At 40.1% G+C, this 24,641-nt stretch overlaps 1 protein-coding gene across 4 annotated transcripts in view; it reads right to left on the bottom strand.

Annotated features, from left to right (window-relative positions):
- Positions 1 to 24,641, bottom strand: part of ptpra (protein tyrosine phosphatase receptor type A) — a 135,836-nt gene that overhangs the window by 12,837 nt on the left and 98,358 nt on the right. For all 4 annotated transcript variants that reach the window (XM_062982253.1, XM_062982251.1, XM_062982250.1 and 1 more), the window contains 12 exons: positions 21,299 to 21,383; positions 19,313 to 19,386; positions 18,186 to 18,322; positions 13,603 to 13,693; positions 10,643 to 10,719; positions 8,315 to 8,351; positions 7,523 to 7,620; positions 6,910 to 7,029; positions 5,907 to 6,073; positions 4,878 to 5,013; positions 2,581 to 2,730; positions 1,039 to 1,132 (listed from right to left, as the gene is read on the bottom strand). In XM_062982253.1, coding sequence (XP_062838323.1) covers positions 1,039 to 1,132; positions 2,581 to 2,730; positions 4,878 to 5,013; positions 5,907 to 6,073; positions 6,910 to 7,029; positions 7,523 to 7,620; positions 8,315 to 8,351; positions 10,643 to 10,719; positions 13,603 to 13,693; positions 18,186 to 18,322; positions 19,313 to 19,386; positions 21,299 to 21,383 — 1,266 coding nt within the window. The remainder of the gene's footprint in view (positions 1 to 1,038; positions 1,133 to 2,580; positions 2,731 to 4,877; positions 5,014 to 5,906; positions 6,074 to 6,909; positions 7,030 to 7,522; positions 7,621 to 8,314; positions 8,352 to 10,642; positions 10,720 to 13,602; positions 13,694 to 18,185; positions 18,323 to 19,312; positions 19,387 to 21,298; positions 21,384 to 24,641) is intronic.

A 24,641-nucleotide genomic window follows, 5' to 3' on the forward strand; every position in this document is an offset into this window, starting at 1 on the left:
ACTGTTGTCTGTTTGGGTCAGGTGTGAATGGTGCAGTTGGCCACCTTGATTAGCCTTTAATGGCCTAATAGCTTCAAAGTCTGGATTCTTCCTGCCTGGGGGAATCTTTTGTTGAGAGGTGATTTCTCTGGTTGAATTAGCCATAGCAGAGCACCTGAAGAACCAACCTGGACACAACATATTATTTGAAAACACAGAAATGCTGGACTACTCTTACCATGTCAGACTACACAGAGAAGCCATTGATATCCACAAGAAGCATGTGGACAATTTCAAGAGAAAGGAGGAAACCATGAAAATTAACAAAATCTGGCTACCAGTATTAAAAAACTCAAAAATCAGAACAAAAGAACAACAACAGAAGACATGGGAATTCCAGACAGGAAACAATCAGAGCCAGCTAACACCTCTCAACAAATGATTCCCCCAGTCAGGAAGAATCCAGACTTTGAAGCTGCTAGGCCATTAAATGCTAATCAAGGTGGCCAAGTTGCACCATTCACACCTGCCTCAAACAGATAACAGTTCTTTCTCTCACCCTGTACTTTCCACAGATATATAAACCCCACTTACCTAGTTTCCAACAGACCTCACAACCTGCCATAGATGTGGGCGAAACGTCAGGAAGGAATGCTTCTGGAACATAGCCATACAATCCGGAAAACTCACAGCAACCCACTCTTATTAACTTATTTATTCTGACTCTGACTCTGACTCTGACTCTGTCTCTGTATGTATGTATGTATGTATGTATGTATGTATGTATGTATGTATGTATGTATACCCCACTTGTTTTCTAGACTGGGAAAAAATGTGAGATATAAATCCAAAATGTAAACAAATGACCCCAGATTGGGATTAAAAAATCGCAAATGATTCTTCCCTCTCTCTTTTCTTCACCGTCTCAATTCCTTCCAGTTTTTTTGACAACACAAACACTGCCTACTCTGAAAACTCCTGCCAAATTCTGCTCTTGCCTCCTCAACACAGATGCCCTGTTTCCCTGCCTGGCTTCTCTCTACTGTGCAAAATACTCACATGGAATGATCTGGAGCACCCTGTTCTTCTTCATGTTGGCCGGCAAGTTGCCCGTCCTCATCTTGTCATTTTGAATTTTGATTGAGGTTAGCTTCTGCAGAAAGAGATGAGCAGAATATAAGCCACAAAATAAACTTCCAACATGATCAAAAATATGGAGATAGTTATGTGTAGGAAGACATGTGTAGGCCCTCTTTTCCACTATCCGCTTCCCTTTCTTTCCAGGCTCACAAAATTGTGAGGACTAACAGAAGAAATCCACCAGAAATCGGCTCTTTTTCTGCAATAAAAGGCTATTTTCACTCCCATCCAGAAAAGGCTGTGCAAATGTTTGTGATAAATGGACACAAACAGCATGTAGATCCAGAGCAATTAGAATCCAGAGGAATTAGCTTTAGGTGGCTGATCTGAGTCCGGTGGGGATAGAGTACATTGCAAGGAGGACCCAGGATAGGAAGGCCCAGTGCTTTGCTGCTTCTGCTTCCAATACAAGCAATTCCTGAATTATAAACATCCGACTTACAAATGACTCATAGTTAAGAACTCATTGGGGGGGGGGGGGTGAGACAACAGGAAGTGAGAGAAATCTATTCTTTGGAATGAAAATTCACTCCTGGAAGAGATATTATCAGGGGAAAGGGTGTCTCCACTGAAGCTTCCTCTCCAATCCCTGTTTCCACAACAAACTAAATTTTTCAAAATCCAATGATCACAAGGACAGAAAGTGAAGTGAAATCTTATGGACAAGGGCACAGAGATTAAACACATTTGGCTGAGTTATACTTAAAGAAATTATCTGTTCCAACTTACAAAGAAATTCAATTTAAGAACAAACCTACAGAATCTATGTTGTTTGTAATTTGGGGGTTGCCTGCACCTTGGTTGCTTTCAACAGCAAGATCAGGTTCGTAACAATCATCCTTTGTTTCCATTGACATAAAATCTCAGCTGTGTAGTCTCTGAATATACCTTTCCACAGTTCTGTATGGAGGGTCTCCAAAGAATTCCAAAACCACTGCACACAAAACTATCCATTGATTTATATCAGAAGGTGTACATCGTACCGATTACCAGATGTTGCTGGATTGCAAATTCAAATATTTCCCATCACTAGGGTTGTAGGGACTTGCAACATCTGATTCTTTGTTCAGGTCAATGAAGAGGCAGCATTAGGATACATTCTGTCAATAATACTGTGACTTTGTAGCTAAAAGAAAATTCACTGGTTCATTTTCTGTGACTGGTAAGTGTCAACACAGATTACTCTTGGGTGCATCTACATTGTAGAATTCATGTTGTTCAACACCACTTCAACTATCATGGCTCAGTTCTATGGAATCATGGGAGCTGCAGTTTGGAGAGGCAACAAGTCTCTTTGGCAGAGAAGGATACAGACTTTCCAAAACTTCTACTCTCATGATTTCACAACACCGAGCCATGACAGTGAATGTGGTGTCAAACTGCATTAATCTACAGTACAGGTGCACATAATACACATGCTTTCCTGGTAATGTAGTACCAATGGAGTAAGGTGTCGCCTACCTTAAATTCCTCTTCCAATCCATTGGTGCTGGTCCCTGGGATTTTGTTATAAATCTTCTGGAGATGGACCTCAAGTGATGTCACCTCCAGTTCTGTGTCTCCATACAAATAATGCTCCAAAAGAGCTTGATAGATGAACACATACTGCATCTGAAGGGGGTGAGGAGAGAGAAAGCTATTATCTTCCTCCATATTCAACAACACATGCAACCTTGTGCATTAGTGTAAAAATCCTTAAACTGTTCACAGCACTGGATTTTGTAATCAAAATTCACTGCCTTGTGATGTATGAAAAAGCCCCACAACAAAGAGACTGTGTTTGCAGAATCAATTGCTTTTTATCTGGCTACTGCAAATGACAGAACACAGAATAAACAATACAGAACAAAATTAACAATGACTGGTGATTTCTTTTATCCCACTGTGTCACAACCTTTTCCTTGACTGAAAAGCTAAGGTTGGTATTGGAACAATTCACTTTAACCCCTCTGAATGTGATCTGCCCCCCAAAGCCACCAGATTTTCTTTGGCCCAGTATGTTACACTGAGAGGAGAAGAAAAGTAACCTGTACTTCAAGATTCACTTGATTTCTGGGAGGTAGTTTTGCCTCAGGCGGTCTTTTTGTTTGTGGAAAGAAAACTCTATATGGCAAGTGATTGAACAGTTCTTTTAATGTGCGATCTTTAATGTTAGGTGCCTACAGGTTGACTCCAAGTTATGGTAACCTTATTACAAGGACTTTCTTGGCAAGATTTATTCAGATGATAGTTGTCAAAACCTTTCTCTGAGGCTGAGAGAACATAGAATGTCCAAGGTTGACAGGTGGGTTATTTATGATTGAGCAGAGATGTGAACTCTAGTCTTCCAGCGTCATAGTCCAACACTCAAGCCCTTACACCATTCTAGCTCTCAACATTGTTCTCGAAGAACTAAAGAACAGGTCTAGTTCTGTGTAAATTCTGTGAAAGAAATGCATTGGAGGGACTAAAGCATCTCATGCCATTTTACAAGCTTTGGATCTACAAATTCTAGTCTGAGCTAGGGAGTCATATGCACTTCTTTCTTTTTCCTTGAAAGTGGATTTGCTTATATGTGCCTGCCTGATTTCAATTCAAGTATCTCTCAACCAGTTCTACAAAAGAGCTTGCATTTAAAATGAAATATAATACACAATAAAACCGAATGGTAATAAAACCTTTTTTGTTCCCTTGCCCCTTCTTCCAAAAGGTTAGCTACTATATACACTAATGTATGGCAGGGGATGGTCCTTGTGGTCTCTTCCAACTCTATGATTCCATATTTTAGTCAAAAATAATAACTTTATTTTTGTACCTCCATCTCCCCAAAGGGACTCGGGGCAGCTTACATATGGCACAAGGTGCCTAAAACAATGCATAAAATAAATACACAGTACAATACAAAATAAAATATCTAGTATAAAAAACATCAACAAATGACACTTTAAAACTGGATCCACTTATCCAAATGTCAATATAAACATTCTAATTTAACTATTATTTAAAAAGAAACCATCCCCTCCTCTGAATGGAGCAGTGACAGGCAAGAGCTTTGTCTACTGACGTATTCATAAGTGTATATGGAAGTCATGTATGGTCCTTTGAATAGGAAGGGATAGTTCATGGGTCTCCTTCCTCAGGATGGCTTAAATCCATGCATCAGAGCCAGCTTTAGGGCTCTTCAATTAAAATATTGGTAATCTTCTATTGCCTATGTTCCTTCTCTCTATTTGTATTTTATCACAAGTCTATATGGCACTGGCCATGCTGCACTCTGCTTCATACAGATACAAAATATTTCCACTCTAAGGAGAGATATTTCTTGTTTTGCCTCCAGTGTTCAACAGACACGTGATCAGCAAAAGTCAACATAAAATTTGGATTTGATAGTTGTTTTTCTGCAAAAGTTAAAGCAGAAGGAATAGGAGAAAATAGGACAACAAACCTCGCCTTCTGCTCCAAACCAAATCCTTGTTATCTGAAATATACAATCTGATCTCTGCCAAAGTGGAAGAAAAGAAGAGGCCAAAAACCCAGAATAGTGCTGTAAAACGAAAGGGTGTCATATGGTGGTGGTAGGGAGAGGATACAGGAGAATTCATCTTCTCCAAGTTCTGCTGAAACATTTCAGAAAAACATCAAGGACGCATAATTAAGCCTGTGTGCTTTTATGTATACATGTGGTCTATTTTAATTCCTTCTACAACCAATAAATTAGAATGAGTAAAAAGCAACTGTGTTGGCCCACAAATGGTGCCGCTTGCTCTTTAGAAACTTACATCAGTCTGTACCATCTGGCAGCGCTGGGCCCGGATGCGGCTTACAAACCCATAAACATCCACCTTCCTCTCAGTGTTCATCATGTCCAGCATGGCGTCAATGACAATGAAAGTGCCTGTCCGGCCCACGCCAGCACTGGAAAGGAAGCAGGGAGAGATGGGAAAAAGTGGTTCCTTGGTAATTGGTCCCACCAGGCAGTTTCGGCAAAAGAGTACCACTCTGTGCGGGCAGCAGGCAAAGTGCAGGCTTAATTAAGAAAGCCAAACATTTGGGTGCCAATATCAGTTTGCTGATTCATCTTTTCCAAGGAGACTAGAACAAAGCCAGGCAAAGTGGTGGTTCATGGAGAAGTGCCAGGCCATGAGACATCAGCTGTCAGTTCAGGGCAAGTTTCCAGCGAAGGAAGAGAGAGAGCGGAACCCAATCGACACAAGGGGTTTGGACTGTATGGCTCTTGGGGTCTCCTACAAGTATGCTTTTATGAAATAATCCAAAATCTGCCCCCCTCAAAAAAATTCCCAAATCCTAAACACTTCAGATAAGGGATACTCTACTTGCATTCTGTTTTAATGGTTGGAATCTGAAAAGGATTCTGTGCTGGGAAAAAGGCAGGCTATTGGCTAACTTTCACTTACTCGAAAGTGCCTAACCTTGGGCTTACGAATTCCATGAAACAGAGAGAAGAAAGGAGAAAGGAGAAGGAACATTGAATTTGGCGGCAGCAGCTAAGCCAGGACACGGGAGAGATGTGCCTTTCAAAATCTTCTTCGGCTGCTGCTTTCCATGACCAGATCAGCAAATGGGAGAAAAAACAGCTCCAAATGGACTTGAACAGTAGCTGTGGGGAACTCCCTGTGTGTTGGGAGAGTCACAAGACAGCCTGCTTTTATGGGATACAGTGTAAGAGACTACTAAAGAAGATATCCCTTAAAAATAACTCTCTCTACTGAAGAAGCTAAGGAAAGTCACCCTTCTCAGGACATCCAGTCCCGTTGAGTCTGAAACTGTGAAACGGACTTCAAACTGACCTGCAGTGTACAACGATGGCCCCTGCGTACTGCGGGTTACATGTCTTCACCTTCTTCAAGAACTTTAGCATCCCAATGGGAGTGAAGGGAACCCCAAAATCAGGCCAGCTGGTGAAGTGGAATTGCGTCACCAGGCGCTGAGGCTTTTTGTTGGTGACATCGCCTACCTGGGTGGAAAGGCAGGAAGACAGATTGAACATTAAATGTTGATAATCAGAAATACAAAATCACATCATTTCCATAGATCCCTTTCACTCATTCCCTCTTGCCACAAAGCCCATTATGTGCCTTCAAGTCAACTCTGAATTTTTCTTAGGGCTTTCTTGGCTAGATTTATTCTTAAGGAGAGTCACCGCTGCTTTCTTTTCAGGCTCAGAAAGCATGACTTGCTCAAAGTGGATCTTCATAACTATGTGTGTGTGTGTGTGTGGGGGGGTCATACCGTGACCTCCGAGAGTCCTGGTTCTAACACGCAAAGGAAGAAATACCAAAATCAGACATAAATATATGGAGAGATATCAAAAACAGAGAAGTGATTGGGGTTGTTGTGCGTTTTCCAGGCTGTATGGCCTTTTTCCAGAAGCATTCTCTCCTGATGTTTCACCCACATCTATGGCAAATGTCCTCAGAGGTTGTGAGAGAAGTGATTCCTATTCCTAGACTCAACCTTTCTCAAATAAATTTTGCCCTCTCTCTAATATCACTCCATGCAATCCTGCCTGATGCTGGCTATGTCTACTTGGTGTGGGTAAGGTTCTGTGTGAACTATATAATGTCAATATTTTGGAAAGGAAAGGAGAACAAATTCTCCATTACTATAAAAAAACCCACCCAGAACAAAAAGTAGGCACTGAATCCTAACCTTGTCACCCCAACCCTACATACTTCTGAGTTCTCAAATGGACACATATGCAGTAAATAGGGCTGGCAAGACAGTATGACATTAATCAAGACAGAGACCTCTGTTGTGGTGCATGTGAGTAGAGATATTGTAATGCAATACCTGCTGAATGCAGAATTTCCGCACCGTATAGTCAACCAGGACAGTCACGTCTTCCACGGACACTCTGATATTTCCGTAGGTCCAACAACCCTGATCTGGCCAGTACTGAGCACATTTACACTAGAAAAATTGATTTTTTAAAAATTAGACTGATGTTCTTTTCTTTTTTCACATCAAATTATTTCTTTTCCAGGGATTTAAACAATTTAAATTTTAGATTTCACTTTTAAAATCTGGTACTACATTTTGAATTTAACTGACAGTTTCCATTCCTCCCAAATATATGTTTGTAACAGGTTTAATTGTATTTATTATTTTATAAGTGCTGCATACTCTTCTCTACAATCCTTGTGGATAAAAGGTGGGCATTTAAATATAAGCAAGAAAGCAGGCAATTAATAGACCAAGACAGAAGAAATGGGGTTTCAGGAAAGACAGATTCTTCAGGGGGTGCTATGACTCTTATGACATTTTCAACCAAGAGCTGTCACACCTCTTTCTTTACAAATGTCATTCAGCATGTCATCCATACCAACATCATTTTGTTTGCATATTCAAGAGACTTTTAAACTGATCTCTGTCAAACTGCTATAGTCCTAGGCCTTCAACTTGCCTCTTTCCTCTCTTTCAAATTGGTCACCATGACAATCGTCGCTGTGTTTTGCTCCCAAATCATTCTCCAGAAGTCATTCACAGTTTCTTCTTTTGGTCCTAATATAAAAACAGGACAGAGGAAGGCATTATTGCACTTTAAAGAAGCCAGTGGGAGATAGCAGCCTCCTCCACTTTCATGAAGGTATGAAGCTGCCCAGCATTGTCCATTCAAACGTTCTCAGGCAGCCATGTTTTCCAGTCTTGCCAACTGAAATTCTTTACACAAAGGTGCCAAGAAGTAGGCCTATAGTTTTATACATGCTAAGCACAAGCTCTGAGGCTGAATCCCATGAAGAACGAAGAGAGAAAGAGCTGTAGCATAAACAGAATGAAAACTCTGAAGTGGATTTCATAAAAGAATTCTATTTCCAGTCACAGAAGAGAATCTTGGCCTTTTCACAATGTATTTCACTAATCACTCGCATCCATGTATTCAAGCATTCCTTTTCAACTTTCTGAACACCAAACACCTTCTATTGCCCAGTTCCAGAAGATACCTGAATTTTGGAAGATGCACTTCTTCTAAATGGTGAGAAGTTAGTTAAGCTACAATTTTTCTGACCAAATAAAGTTTTCCAAAGTTCTACTTCTAATATCAATTTCTTTTTCAAGTTGGCTGCACACATGGCAAACAACTTGAAAAGGCACAGAAGAAAGTAAAAAAAAAACAACAACCAGGTAACTCTTATTCAGTCTCCTAACCTTTTGTTACGACAGTAGTGAAATTCGCAGGGAAATTAGATGAAATTACCTTGGGCTGCAATGAACTTGTTCTTCTCTTGATACCCCTGTCGAGACAAAAGCAAAAAGGGATGAGGTGCATGGTTGTTAGGAATGTTTTAAAATTTATTATCCTGGATGGGGATATTTTTTCCTGCTTCATGTCCCATAATTTGGAACTGTTTTGTGTGCCATCACCCCTCTTTTCTAAAAAAATAATGTTTTATGGAAAAGTATTTCATGGTTTTATAAAAATAAATGGGGGGGCATGTTCTCACAAAAGATACTCTAAAGGCATCAGATCCTGTCTGATCTTGGAAACTAAGTAGGATTAATTCTGGTGAGTGCTTGGATGGGAGGCCACCCAAAAAGTGTCTGATATTGCTGGCTATACTTGAGTGAAAGACAGCACAAAACAACCCGAGTACTCCTTACCTAAGAAAACAAATGGTATTCATGGAATAACCATACATAAATATAAAAGATCATTAAAAATGTACAAAGATTGCCCTATTAGGATTAACCCGTGTAGTTTTTCATTCAAGTATGTGACAACACAGTTAAAGTGGCCCAAAATCATATTGTATATTGAACCCATGTTGTAGCTGATCTTCCAAATGTGAAACCTCTTTGATAGAAAGGTATATCTCTGCCCTACACCTTGTGTGGCTACTCTTAACTGTTTCCAGCATTGTAATCCTCTATTTATTTATTTCTTGTGTCAGAAGTGAATCGAGGGTAATGGATTTGCAAACACAGAGATTTTTTAAAGAAAAAAAAACTTGGCATTAATACTAAATGTCTTTTGCCCAGTAGCTGGCCACTTGGAGTGCTTCTGGTGTTGCTGTTAGAAGGTTCTCCATTGTGCATGTAGCAGGGCTCAGAATGCATTTTAGTGGGTGGTCTGTGGTTTGGTCTTTTCCACAGTCGCATGTTGCGGACTCTCCTTTGTAGCCCCATTTCTTAAGGTTGGCTCTGATGCTTACACAACCGGCTGCATTGGTTGATATGAAGCTGACACACAGGATATTGACAAAAACTGGCAAAGAAATGAAGCAGATTATGTATGTTCTGTCACAAGTCAAAATCAGAGTGGTGCAGAAAAGAAGCTAACATCCAGGCCATTTTAATCTCTATCACAAGCTGTCTCAGGCAGAATGACCATCACGCCAACTAGAGATATTAATCTATCCAGACAGAGCGGTCTTTCTCAGCCCATTGGTTTCCAACTAGAGATAACAAGGATCATAATTAGGGCATTTCTACATGCAAATCACATGTTCCAACCATATGTCATCCCATCAGGCAAAACATCTGATTCTATAGTGCAGTCAAGATAGCAAGTGTTCTATGATCCGTCAAATACACATTCTGACACATTTTAAAAAATCAAGGGTGAAGTGTCTTAAGCAAATGAAACCTGCAAGTTATTAGATATCTGGCAATTTTCTCATCTGCTTGCACAAATGGTAAGAGAGCAATACATTTTCCATAAAGAGCCCACTATGTGACTGGTAAATTGAAATGCAAAAAGCCAGCATGACTTGAGTGTTGGAATGGGATTCTGGGAGGCCAGTTTTCAAATCTACCATCAGCCATGGAAGCCCACTGAGTGACCATGGGCAAGTCACACTCTCTCAGACGCAGAGGAAGGTGAGATCAACCCCTTTTGAACAAATCTTACCAAGAAAACCCCACAAAAGGACCACCTTAGTAGGGTCGTAAAGTAAAGGTAAAGGTTTCCCCTGATGTTAAGTCCAGTCATGTCTGACTCTGGGGGTTGGTGCTCATCTCCATTTCTAAGCCGAAGAGCCGGCGTTGTCCATAGACACCTCCAAGGTCATGTGCCTGGCATGACTGTAAGGAGCATCGTTACCTTCCCGCCGGAGCAGTACCTATTGATCTACTCACATTTGCATGTTTTCAAACTGCTAGGTTGGCAGAGCTGGAGCTAACAGCGGGCGCTCACTCCACTCCTGGGATTTGAACCTGGGACCTTTCGGTCTGCAAGTTCAGCAGCTCAGTGCTTTAACACACTTCGCCACCGGGTTGAATTAACTCAGAAATGACTTGAAGATACACTGCAAATAAACGCTGCAATACAATCCTGGCTTCAATGAGGAAGCCCCAGTGAAAGGAGGGGACAATGTGAAGTAACATTGCCTGAGAAACTCCTGTCTGAAGAAGTTTCACAATATGTAGAATATGATGGTTCATAGGATTTGAAAGAAATTGCCAGTTTCTGTTAACAGGACTGCTTCCCTGCATACTTTATGGGTCATTGACCCTAAGGAAGGCATAAGAACTGGAAAGAAAAAGGAATGACATCTCTCTTCCTGTCTCCTCAACAGATACTTACATTAATGAATGAGGCATTGATGTAGTCGGAGTCTGGAACCCCTTCAAGAGGTGTCAGATGAAGCCTGGAATGATCATCTAAGAAAAGAAAAAATGAACGAGACTAAGCAAAGCATTGAAAGCAAATCAAACAACTATTTCAGGGTGACCTTTACATTGAGCAGCTTCAGTTAAATTGAAATATGTCACAAAAGAAATGGACTCTTAATAGAAAAGGATTGAGACTAGAGCAGGCATGGGCAAATTTTGGCTCTCTGGGTGTTTTGAACTTTAACTCCCATAATTCCTAACATCCTACCGGAGGGCTGAAGTTTGCCCAGGCTTTGACTAGAGAAAACTAAAGAAATGGCACTCTGGTCTGAACTCTGACAGACACTGTACACAAGTAGTTTGACAAGCAGTTTTGAGCTCTGGTGTAGGAAAGTTCATTACTCGTAATGCAAACTGAGTCACCCTTCTCCAGAAATCTGAAATCCAAAAATCTCTAAAGTTCAAATTTTTATGCCACTAGCTGACCAGGCACAACATATGTTCATCAGCTGCTTGGTGGAGCAGAGACACTGGGTGGTTGATAGACTTGTACTAATCCTGGCACCTATTATCTTTTGCTATGATTTCCAAAAGTGGTTGATTTGGAGAAAGGGACTGATCCCAGATAAAGAGGGAGGCCACAGAACCTGGACGAGGAGTAGATAATGACTTGCATGGTCAGAAGAACAGACAGCTTTAATCTCATGGCCCTCTTTCCCTCCTGATACTGCCTTGGATACTTGCCTTTTTTACTGCCGAAACTAAAGGCGTATACAGATCTCTATATGGTTGCCATGCACATCATGAAGTGCATCATGAATTCCTGCTGCAGGCATAGAGGAACCAGATACTTTCAAACAGATCTGCCTTTCTGGTGCCAAAATCAATGCATCAGAAAGCTAGCTCACTATACACTATGACCCCCATACTCTTGGTGGATACATTCCCAGACTTTGCATGGAGATGCCAAAGAGCAGATAATAGCGAACTATATTTAAATGAAGGACTTCCGGCCCAAGAATACCACAGAATCATTCTGGAGTACTTGGAAAATGTCCAAAGTGGACATATTTTGTCAGATATAGATAATTTTATAGATATAGGGGACATATTGTACTTCCTTCCAGGTCAGCTTTTCACCAGCTTCTGCATCTAAAAGCCTTTGTCTCACAAAACCGTCACATATTTGATCAAATTCCTTGCCATTGTTTTATTCTGAGTTAATGGTATCCTGAAAACCAACTAGGGGAGTCCTTTTCTCACCTGAGGCAGACAGGTGTCTACGAAGAGGGCTGCTCTCCTTCAATATTTGTCCTCCAGATCGCACCGCCACTTTATGACCCTGTCCTCTGTGGTTTTTACTCCTACTTCCTTTCTCACCTCGAGTTTTAATCTAGTGTTCATGTGGCCCGCCCTTGGTTTTATTGTTCTTTGATCTTGTTTAATGTAGTGTATATTTTCTTTTATTGTATTGTTTAATGTGCTATGATTTGTTGTTCTATTATATTTTGTTATATTGTATTGTTCTGGGCATGGCCCCATGTAAGCCGCCCCGAGTCCCCGTTGGGGAGATGGTGGCGGGGTATAAATAAAGTTTATTATTATTATTATTATTATTATTATTATTATTATTATTATTATTATTATTATCCTAGGAGGAGGGAGATGCTGCCATGGATCTACTAACAAGCAGCTGCGTCTCTTCTCCATATGTTCTTTCTCCCTGCTCAACATTGCGCAATGCACTATGTTATTTTTTTTCCATATTAACATGCTACTAGTTCAATGTTCTTTTGCCTTTGGCTTGAAAAATGAAGATATTTCTCCATATATGGGCATTGCTGTTCTTATTGTTGCATTTCAGGAACTGTTCCCCCTCTTCAGCACCTCCCCCAGACCGTGCCACCCACTCCCATTATTCCCCTTGCCACCCACAAGCAATGGATCTCCTAGGCAACCCCTTTTCCTCTCATCGTTAATCAGGCACCAACTCTTCCTTCATGGCATAGAGCAGAGGAGACAGTGAAAGGCAGGCAGTCATAAGCAAAAGCATCAGTCCAGCTCCAGAAGAGTAATGGCATCTATCTACTGGAAAGCACAGCCTCCTTTATAAGTGAGATAAAAAGGCTTTACCTTCTACTTTTATTAGAAGACCTTGGCTCCTACCACAGTTACTGCAATTAACTCAATCCCAGAGGCACCTTTAGTTTAATGGAATGTTCAGACTAATGGACAGGTTGCTGCCGCAAAACAGAATGAAACAGGAGCCATATGCAGCCCTGCTGCTCAAGAATAATAATAATAATAATAATAATAATAATAATAATAATAATAATAATAATAATGATAATAATAATAATACTTTACTTTTTATTTTTTATTTGTATTCTGCCCTATCTCCCAAGGGACTCCTTCAACAGACAGACTATGGGCTGTCAGGAATAATGAGCTTCTCTTGGCCCGCTCAACTGTGATTCAAAGGTGAAACCTTGCAGCCTGTGCAGAGGTAATTTATTTGGGATTGCACAGTGGAGGAGGGAGGCATAATGACCTTTTCAGATGCCAGGATTATGAGTCCTTCCAAGGAAGGACTCATTTTCTCTTTGACATAGACTGAGTTCCAGGTATAAAGAACAAGACTCTGTCCTTTTACGTCAACCTGATTTTTTCCAAAGTTTTCTTGGCTCCGGCACTTTTGTGTCTCTATTACCATCTCCTTCCGGTTCCCATCAGAATTGGACACTACAAGCCCTCAGCCTCTTTTCATCAATCCTGGTCTTGATCACTAAAAACAGCCTGAAAACCTCTGAGCACAATCAGCATTGTACAGTACTAACTTCACATGTTTTTAATGTAAGAATGGACATTTACCACAGTACAATTATAGTCATAACTATCAAAAGGGAATCAATGATGGGTGCCAATACTTACAAGGCAGGATGTTGACGTATCTGTTCTTCTCCTTGTTTTCTTCCTTAGAGGCAGCTTCACAGGTAGCCTGGATGGGGCATGCTGGGAGAGCCTGGAGAGGCAATGGAGACATGGAGAGGCAGATGAACCTTGAAGGAAGGCAACAAGTATCACCCAATATACAGCTTCAGTGGTGATTCAGTTTCCCATTGAACATCTAGAACCCTCGAGGAATAAATTGCCACTTGTAGCTTAACTAACATCCAACCATTTGGAAGAAGTGCAACTTCCAATTCATCTTTATCAGAGCCAGAAAAAGGTGGTGCTCGGGCATATTAACTATTTACATTTTAGATTTTACATCTTCATTTTGAGTCATGTCTTGATTGCTGGCTAAAAAAAAATATTTCCCAAATGTATAGCTGCAGGCATGTTATGTTATTTATTATTTTGAGAATGTTGTGAACAGCTCTCTAAGACTCTTCGTGCATTTAGAAACAAAGAAATAAATGGACCAGAGAAGAAAGAGAAAGCAGATTCTGAAGCATGGGTCATGACTAGTGCCTCTTGGGACTTTTTCAACCAAATGCATTTGTTGAGCAGAGGCAAAGGCCTAGAGAAAAAGAAATGTGGGAAAATTTTAATTGCCCTTCCAAGAACCCTACACCCACTTCCCAGTTCCTTTTCCTTCTGGGCTTTCACTTCTCTTTCCTTATTAAATTCACTGTGTTGGGTTCCTAGAATAGAAGTACTGCTTTCCAAACTTAAGATATGCAATAGTCAAACGTGATTTGAAAGTCACATGCCATCTTTGGGACCAAAATGCAACCCCTTAAGTTCCTTGAACTGTGCCAATTTGAGGATAATTATGCCCCACCAAAACTAGTCAAATGCAATCCAAACCAGCTGCAAATGCAGCACTTTATGGGGCTAGAATTCATGAGGCATACATTTAAAACAGAATTCTCTTGCTCCAAATCCAGACTCTGAAGTAGTAAAAATAATTGTAATAACAGTTCTCAGGCAAATCTCAAAGGTAGACAAGTTTCCAATTAATATCTGTGTTCAGAAGGAGAGAGTCAATTTATCTTTCATTTTGAAACCTTATACTTTGATTCCTGTCAATTTGCATGATTCCTATTAGGATGATATAACAAAAATCAAGGAGAACATTAGGAGTGGTAATACTGAAATGATTACTAAAATGCACGCTAGGAAAGTCACTTCCACTGGGGGTTTTAGCATCTGATAAAGTATAGAAAATATTCACCACATCTTCTTTCCAGAGACGTTTGCATCCAATACAAGAAGAGGGTGTCTGTGTGTTACCAGTTGGTCACAGATCTTCAGTTTTTCCTACCAATTCTTTGCAAACTAATTAACCGAAGGAATTACACAATACTATGGCACAAAGCAACACAAGGTGGCAGCAAAGTCTCCTTCAGATCCAGTTTAAATCCTATGAGTCACATCAGGCCTCAGTACAGCCTTTTAAAAGAGGTAAAACCCAAAATAATGAGTAGCAAAGTGAACCAGGAAAGTGACAATTCAAGAAGAATGGGGGAGAAATTACCTTGTTGAAAGAAAAGAAGATCGGGCAGGGGAAAAGGGTTATAGGAATAAAACCTCATTTCTCTTGGCAATTGCAAGGGAGCCTTGGGCCTCCCAGAAAGTGCAAAGTAGAACCAGAAATTAAAATCCAGGTCCAGATTTTAACTTGGGGGACCATGATATGGCTCTCCAGGACATGTTGACATAATTTGAATTCAGAATCTGATTCAAAACCTTTCCTATAGGGACACTGTTTATGATAGGAAAATGTTTGAACAGGTTAGAAGGAGAAAAAAAGGAAACCTAGAATCAGTTCATTAGCTGGCATGGAACTCACCAGACGCCTTCTATTAGCATCATTGATCTCAAGAACTAATGTGTTTTAAAATTAATTTTGGTGGAACTTGTCTTTATGAGGAATAAAGGATCACTTAAAAGGACTAAAAAACGTGTGCAAGTATGTGTACATGCCTTTTTGTATTGTGCAAAATAAAAAAGGAGAGAATTATAGTGCCTCTGTAAACCGCCAATGAATAACAGGTGTAGGCTATACATCACTGGAAGGAACTGGCAATGAGTATTCCCTACTTAAGGAAATCCTATGAAATTCATATGTCAACAGGAGACTTGGAAGGCCCAAGGGCCCAAACAAGTATTAGGCCCGAGATATTTTACCAATAACTCAGTACACTGACTTTCATCGCAAAGCAGGTATTACTTTCACAAGTTTACAAGTAGTATGTGATGGCTGCCTGTCCTGTAATTATTCACACATGTTCACCCTGGATTCCTAGCAGCACAGGTAACATACAATTGCAAGCAAGCTCCAGCATAAGATAAATTCTATTCCTAGGGCATGATTACAGCATAAAGTCTCCTGTGACAACTTAAAAAGACAAAATTCACAATTGCAGGTACTTTTATAGACATTCATACAGTTCAAATTACATCCAAAAATCCCTTGAGTGTGGAACTAAACCTGAAGGGTGAAATTCAAGCTTACAAATGGTTCTGAGGTTAAGTTCAATAACACAGGAAGACAATTGAGAATGATGGAGGAAATATATTATATCAAAACAAATCACTGAAATATAGTAAGATTAATTTAGATTAAAAGGAAAAAAACATTGGGGGGATATTGATATAACATATAAAAGACGAAATTACAAGAACTGAATTTTAGTCCAAATATTTAATTTGCTTGTACAGTAGAGTCTCAAGCTAAACGGGCCGGCAGATCCTTGGATAAGTGGGTATCTTGGATAATAAGGAGAGATTAAGGAAAAGCCTATTAAACATCAAATTAGGTAATGATTTTACAAATTAAGCACCAAAACATCATTTTTTACAATTACTGTATTTACGAATTTAGCACCAAAATATCACAATATATTGAAAACATTGACTACAAAAATGCATTGGATAATCTAGAACCTTGGATAAGCGAGTCTTGGATAAGTGAGACTCTACTGTATTAATATTTCATATGGGTATATGGACAACTAGTAGAAGTATATTATAAGACTCTGATAAATGCCTTGGCTTGGAGGGTAGAAGTTAGCTGTATTTTTGTTGGGTGCCATCCTGGACTCCACAAGTCTCCAGTCCCCAATGAGTAACTAGACTAAAAAACAGAATTAAAATAAGGGAATCCTTTCTCTTTTGCTATGCATATCTTCCTAGAAGGGGCTTTCTGTCTCTTCTCTTTCTGCTTGACCACTATCACCTCCCCCATTTGAAGATGTGGCATTGTGATCTGTTTGAGGTATCAGGTAATTTCCTCTCTATTGGTATTTTGATTGCCCCTAGGCTTTGGCCATATAGTCAGCCTCCATTCCTTCTCTCTTCTTCTACCTCCTGTGAAGATAGATCTTGCAATTCTCCAGGCAAGATCTAACCGAATGTATGTTTTCTTGATATTTTTACCTTTTACCTTCCTTAGAAAATAACTTAGTGAGCTAGTTAGCTCCAAGAACCTTTTCTATCTAGAATTGATTTCTTTTTACCACAATAAATATTTTGAACCTATAACTGACTCTGCAATCCTTTGCCATCCTAAGGAACAGAAGCTTATTCCAGCTTACCACATGTAAGTTTCTGCTGTTTGTGAAGTGTGCTTCTAGCACTCTGCTATATTTTAAGTGGAATCACCCCAAGAGAGGGTTAACATTTTTAATGTTTTTATGTATTTTTTGTATTTTTATTTTATTTTTAAAAGGGGGAGAGATACAGGGTGGGGGGAGGCTGAGGGAAGATAAGATTGGGAGATTATTTTAGTGTTGTTTTGTTTGTTTTCGTCTAGTATCTGTGGGGTTTTTTTAATTTCTTGTTTCTTGTGTGTATGGAGATTCAAATTGCATTTTTTGAAAATGTGATGAAAGTTAAGTAACAAAAAATGCAAGAACAGACTTTCACCAGCAAAACAGGAAGAGGGTGTGAAGGAGCCTGGAAGGGGTTCCAAGGAGCAGGGTCAAATGAGGGCAAGACAGCAGCATTGTTGTGCTAGAAAGATTTCATGTGGAGGTGGAGCCTATGCTGGGACGCAAGAGTTAAGCCTCAGACATTTCAGCACAAGGCAACACCCATTCCTCTCCCTTCCTAGATTTGCAAATGTAACCCAGAAGTATTTTTTTAAATGCTCGCATTTGTCCTGCAACTGGCACAGGGAGGCAAGACAGAGAATATTATTTCAATACATGCCATAAATTCTGCACTACAAGCAGCAAACCTAAATGTTTCTATATGCTGAATAGGACAAATCCACATTGCTAATATATATCTTTAGTTACGTTTGAGAATTAATTTACAAGCTAGCTACTTGTATTACATTAAAATGTTTTTTTTATGATAGAGTTCCCCAGAAAAAATAAAGATGGTTTCAGAAACTGAGAACAACAACATTTCAGGCCGGTATGAGCTTGATTTGATATAGTTGGCAATCTACCTTGTTAAACAATCCTTGCCTTTTTTAGCACAACCACAAAACCCAACAGGAAAGAATATAGGAGATGGGCATAAGGAGAAAAGCAGGTTCGTAGGAATAAAGCACTCACATTGAATTCCTCACGGAAAAGTTTGTTGTCATCTGCCATACGCCGGTTAATTTCCTCCTCCAGTTTATCAACCGGCAGCGGAGGGTACTTTCTGTTGGTGCTGGGAGATCGGGCAAGCAGCGGCATGCTCTGAGGCTCTGCATCACAAACACGGAAAAGAAGAATGTGGCCTTTATCCTGTTAAGAAGGACAAAGGCCCCTTCAAGGTGGTTTGCTTTACATTCCCCCAGACAAATGAGTAGCTCCAACATGGAAAGGTAGCAGAAAAAGAGCTGAGACCTTCAAACATGGAAGTGGCCTGGTGAAGGCATAGGCATTTGTTCCATTTCCTCTCTTTGTGCTGGCTTTTGCCAATTTAGGGAAAAGAAGATATGTAAATACAAATCCCTCGATAAAGTGAAATACTTTGCCTCAAAGATGAAGCAAAAAAGTAAGCTGTTTCCCTCATGGATGTTAACAGATAATGCTCAGCAACCTCGACTACATCCTAATTCAATGGACATTCTGAGTTCCTGCTAACGATGCTAAGATCTGACTTGGAGGCACTTGACTTAACCCATGGAAAGAGAAAGGCAGTGTTTCATGGGAATGGAGTCTTTGAGAGCTAACTGGCACTGTAAGACAGGGATTGACAAAACTACAAATATTTGAATTCTATAGCATTGAGCCATGGAAGTTAATGTGTCAAACTGCTATAATTTTGCGACATGGATATAGCAGTTATTTGTGATATTAAATATAGCAATGGGGAGCTACAGTGCATTTAAAAGGTAAATTGCCTCTCCCGGAGGCCTCCAAATCACAATTTCTTGGGACCTGAAAATGTGTAGTTTGGGGAGCCTGGAAGATCTGAAACCCCGGCCATGAAACAAAACAGTTAAGGGAGATGAGTGTATGGCCCCAGGGCTTCTCCTTGCCCACCCCAGTTATAAGAAATAGATGCACGAGAAAACCATTTTCTGGGGCTCTGAGGAAATCTAATGGGCTGCTATGCAGTGGTTTTCTCAAAAATAAACAGTGCAAATTTGCAAGGCTAAAGAGACAGCATATCCACTCAATCTTTCCAGAAAATTAGATGGGCCGAGGACAAGGAGGGCCACATTTTGATTTTGTTATGGATTACTCACCCATATCATCTGTCCGACCGTTCGACAAATGAAAAGAATTGGAATGACTCCCAGCTTGCTTGTATTTTTTAAACCTATGAATGATATGGTACAAAAAAGCAGTTTAAACAAGTTCATATCTGAGTACCTAACAAGTCATTTGAAAATTGTTTATTTACTACTTTACTTTTTGCTCCTAAATATTTTCCCCCAAGGATCTGAACATGTCACTTAAAATGTCTTCATGTCATCAGGCCCAGTGGCAAGAGATTTTTAACAAAATCTATTGAGCCTGGGATACTAATTGCTAAAGATATAATTTATTTCACATCCCAAATCCTGGGATATTTGTCACCTATAAGCATGAAATTGCTTTTAAGACAGAATGCGTGAAAGATATTACAAGTAAGCTTGTTATCCTCACACCTTTATGACAGATCGGGCTCTTACACGTATGTGTTTGACAGTTAGTCCGCTACATTCAGTCAACACATACAGGACTGTACTCACAGCAGCTCAGAAAGTGAGAGACAATCTCAGAACCTCCAAAGAGTTATCACATTCACTTTCAAAGAGGAAATTTAATTCATTCTGATAAATCCACTATGTCATCCTTGCACAGCTGGCAACGGAATGCAAAGCAAGTAAACTAAATATGCCTCTATAGAGCCACTGCTGTATGACAAAAATGAAATGCACAAATATTCAAAGGCTAGAAAACAGGACACGTGAAAGGGGCTTAGAAATCTTTCTAGACAATATGCTGAACATGAGTCAACAGTGTGATGCAGCAACTGAAAAACCCAATGCAATTATGGACTACATCAACAGGAGTATAGTGTCTAGATTAGTGGTTCTCAACCTGTGGGTCTCCAGGTGTTTTGGCCTACAAATCCCAGAAATCCCAGGCAATTTGCCAGCTGTTAGAATTTCTGGGAGTTGAAGGCCAAAACATCTGGGGACCCACAGGTTAAGAACCATTGGTCTAGATCGAAGTAATAGTCCCACTCTCCTTGAAATCACTTGAAATAGCACTGTGTCCATACTGGGTACCATAATTGAAGGAGGATACTGACAAGCCAGAATGTATCAAGAGAAGGGAGAACAGAATGGTCAAATGTCTGAAAGTCCAGCCTTACTTTTCTGAAAGTCCAGACCACCTAAGGAGCTTGGGGAAAAGCAGTCTGAGAGGGGACACGATTTGAAAGGTCACACTGAGGAGGGGGAAATCTTGTTTTCTGATACTCTGGAGACTAAGACACAATGAAACGATGGATTCAAATTGTAGGAAAGATTTCAACTAAACATTATGAAGAACTTTGTGACACTTGGAGCGGGTCAACAGTGGGACATGATGCCTTGGAGCCCAGTGGAGTCCCCTTCTCTGCTGGTTTTTAAACAGAGACTAAATGGCTGTCTGTCAGGAATGCTTTGATTTTGTTTTCCTTCATGGCAGGGGGCTAGACTGGATAGCCCTTGTGCTGCTAGGAATCTATGATAGTATAGGAAAAATTGTTCTCTTCGTGCTCAGGGCCAACAATGCCTCAATACAGATAGCTATGAGTCACAAATGAAGGACTCTGCTGGCAAACTATCCAGGGCCCAGCTACAGCCCAAGGAGCAAGCACCAACATTCAGCTCAAGCAAAATGGTTTCTTGAAAGAGGCTGCTCAGAAGGCAGAAAGATATGTCTTTGTAAATAACCGTTCTCCCAACATGATTGTCTCCCCTCTACCCCTATCCAAGCAGAAAGGTAGGAAGTAGGACTAACAACGTCTAGTTTCATCTCCCCTCTATATAGTTGTACATACATTATTACTACCCTATTGGATCCCAGAATGTCTCAGAAAGGAAGAAAGGCAACAGTCAAGCAATCTAGCAGTTGTATCAAGCTTTAAGTTGATGGCTGCGTATTTAAATCTAACCAATAAGTCCTAAAAGAAACATGCTTTGTAACTGATGCTCAGGAAACAAAAAAAATCAGTAACTTTCCCAGGTATTACTTACCTTAACATGTACAGGACAATAATAATAAATACTATGACTAGCAAGGAAGACAATGCCACCATAACAGCAATGATGGGTGTCTCATCTAGAAGGGAGAGAGAGAAAAAGGTGTTGTAGGACTTACGGTGTTTTTAAAACAGTAAGTTCAAGCATTTCAAAGCATTTAGTGTGTGCTTTTGTGTTAGAACCAAATTCTTGGTTTTCAGTATCAGTCCTGAATGAAACCCTGTCCTTCAAGGTCAGACTAATAGGAGTGTGCATTTCGCAACCATTATATCCCAGTGCCCTTTGGTATCGTGAACACTTGAGGAAATGCTAGCTGTTTGCAGAGTCGCCATCCCCAACAAACCCTTTAGACCTCTTGTATTTCAATAGCTCAGCCATCCCTCTGCACAACAAACACTCAGGTCTAGACTCTAAGATCACAAGCAAAGCTTCACAAGAGAACTTCAAAAGAAATGCTCCGCTGTTATTTGACCTATGACATTCTAGGGACCATTGGACAGGGATGAAATAGTAATTTACAGTTTCCATCCAGTGTGAATGGGCCAGTGCCCCAGTGTCTACTATCTCTATTTCTGAAATCTTAGGGTCAAAGTAGTGGATTCTTTTTACTATGGAAATTGTCAGCAGTCATACCAGTCAGATTGCTACCCACTCCTATGCGAAACTCTTGCTGATTTCTTTCAGTCGCAAGATTCTGTTCTTCCCCTGTCAATCCCTTCCTTTTATAACAATAAAGCCTAATGCAGTTTCCTCTTTATGTGAAATTTGGTCTCCTGAAAGATAGAAGTATGCCTGAACAGGAAAGTTAGTTGTAGTTTGTCCTGCACTGCCATTCATGCAAATCTATGTGTGCAAGTTGACTCATTTACGTTGCGTTTCCTTTCATACACTCTCTCCGATGCTTTCCTATCGCTTTGTGATTCAACATAAAATAACTTCCTACCATGTCAAGTGGGTTCAGCCAGTATGAATGTCAAAGTCCCGTAAGCCCCAAATGCTTAGCTGCTTTGTAATACTCGGGATTTAAAGGATGGCTGGCTGAACAGATCCATACCTAAAGAATGTTGAGGAGGGGGGGGGGGGTGTCTAAAGATTGTTTGTTGAAATACATCAAGGGAGTATGGTTTTTTTACAGTTATAAGAATTACTGATATCTAAAACTATGTACACAATCAAGAGGGCATATGCTAAAGGGGGTTGAATATTCAACCAAAAATATGGGGGAAAGACAGCATTTATTTATTATTTATTTATTTCCAATATTTCTATCTCGCCCTTCTCACCCGAAGGGACTCAGGGCGGCGTACAATTGGCAACAATTCGATGCCGACACATCATTAAGCATCGTGAGCACTCACTTCGTCAACAACACACACACACACAGACATTCATAGCAGAAGTCATTTTAAATTGCAGTTACCTCCTGCTAGAACCCAAAGCCCGTAGAATGAGGTTGTAGAATGGACAATACCATTTCAAGAAGCAGATGGAGGGTCATATTTTGAATTACTCTCTATTGTTTTAAAAACCTTCCCTGCAAGAAGGAAAATTATACAATGGGCAGAACACTTCTAGCTAAGTCTGACACACTAACTTTCTATTTTTATATCTATATCTATATCTATATCTCTATCTCTATCTCTATCTCTCTATCTCTCTATCTCTCTATCTCTCTCTCTCTATCTATCTATCTATCTATCTATAGTAGCACTCAAAATGTGATGCCTCACTTGTAGCCCATCGTGGCATGGTCTATTTTATCTCCTTAGGAGTTTAAGCAACAAGTATCCCACCAATTATTATGTATTGCTTTCCATCATCTCTGTCCATGTTCATAATAATGATTTTCTTTAAAGACAAAACTTCACATACCAGCTGAGTGCCCAATAATGCTTGGAACACCTTAGTAAATGTTGAGTATCCCTTGTCCTAAACATTTTGGGCTGGAAGGTTCTTGGACTTCAGATTTTGGCATGCCTGTATTTGCATATACATCAAGATGGGACCCAAGTCTAAACATCAGATTCATTTGTGTTTCATATACACCTTATGCACATGGTCTGAAGGTAACAATATTTTAAATAATTTTGTGCATTGTGTTGTTGAAGGTTTTCATGGCCGGCCATAGATGTGGGTGAAATGTCAGGAGATAATGCTTCTGGAACATGGGCATACAGTCCGGAAAACTCACAGCAACCCAATTTTGTGCATTGTCCTTAAAAAAGCAAAGGTGTCACTATCTCAGCCACCCATGTGGACAATTTTGGGTTTTGAGGTATTTTGGATGTCAGAATTCCGGATAAGGGATGCTCACCCTATATTCTCATTCCTCATATGTTATATCAATTGAGAGAAGGCAGTGAATGAGAGAAAAGAACCTTAAGTAAAGGTGAAAGGCATTTAGACTGCCATTGACTAACTGGTCAATTTATTTCAGATCCCCTAATACCAGAATGGAGAATAGGCGAGTAAAGATTTTATGCTGTAGAGCAGATGGTAGATCTGCATCTATTGGCAAACCTCAAGATTATGCATCACCAAGATCTCTGAATCACAGCTGTTTTAAAGGCAGTAGCAAACTGATTATCTCCTCAATGCCGAAATTAAAAACTAGGGTCAGGAGGAACACATGTTTATAAAGAAAGATTATGAGGGGGGAAAACATTGAAGCATCTATAGTGGTGGGACGTTGTCTTCGGCACATACTGTTCATGATGGGTCTCATACCCAAGGAATCCTATGCTGAGATACTTGCTGAAGACTAGCAAGCCAGATGAATCTCGTTCTCATCTAGCCATTTTCTTGTACACATTTAAGGTTCATCTTTGTGCTTTCAATCACAATGGCAAAATCAGACATACACACACAGAGGAGAGTAAAGGTGATGGGTAGATGGGGAGGATCATATAAGTCTACCCAAACTCAATTTGGTGAATTTATGTTCAGCCATCCTACCCTGGAGTCCTAGCTATTTTGGAGAGGAGTGTACTCTACAATGGATTGGTGCTGGCAGACCCTACATTGTACAATACACATCCAGTATAATGTGACCGCATCAACCTTTATACTACCTCGGATTTCTTACTTCAGTTCCTTTTCTACTACTATTGTTATCCTGCAATGCAAACATGCTGCTGTGACCTACCTAGATATATAATACATTTCCAAACTGGCTGTCCACACACTATTAAAGGAACACTCAATGTAGGGGCTGACTGATTTTATAAGATAAAGCTGATTGGCAGAACAGACATGCTAAGATTACACAACATATTTATTTATGACTGCATTTATATTCTGCCTGTCTATCAAGCAAACAGAGTTGTTAATTGATTCC

This window comes from Anolis carolinensis, chromosome 5 (assembly GCF_035594765.1).
Source record: "Anolis carolinensis isolate JA03-04 chromosome 5, rAnoCar3.1.pri, whole genome shotgun sequence".
NCBI lineage: Eukaryota > Metazoa > Chordata > Lepidosauria > Squamata > Dactyloidae > Anolis > Anolis carolinensis.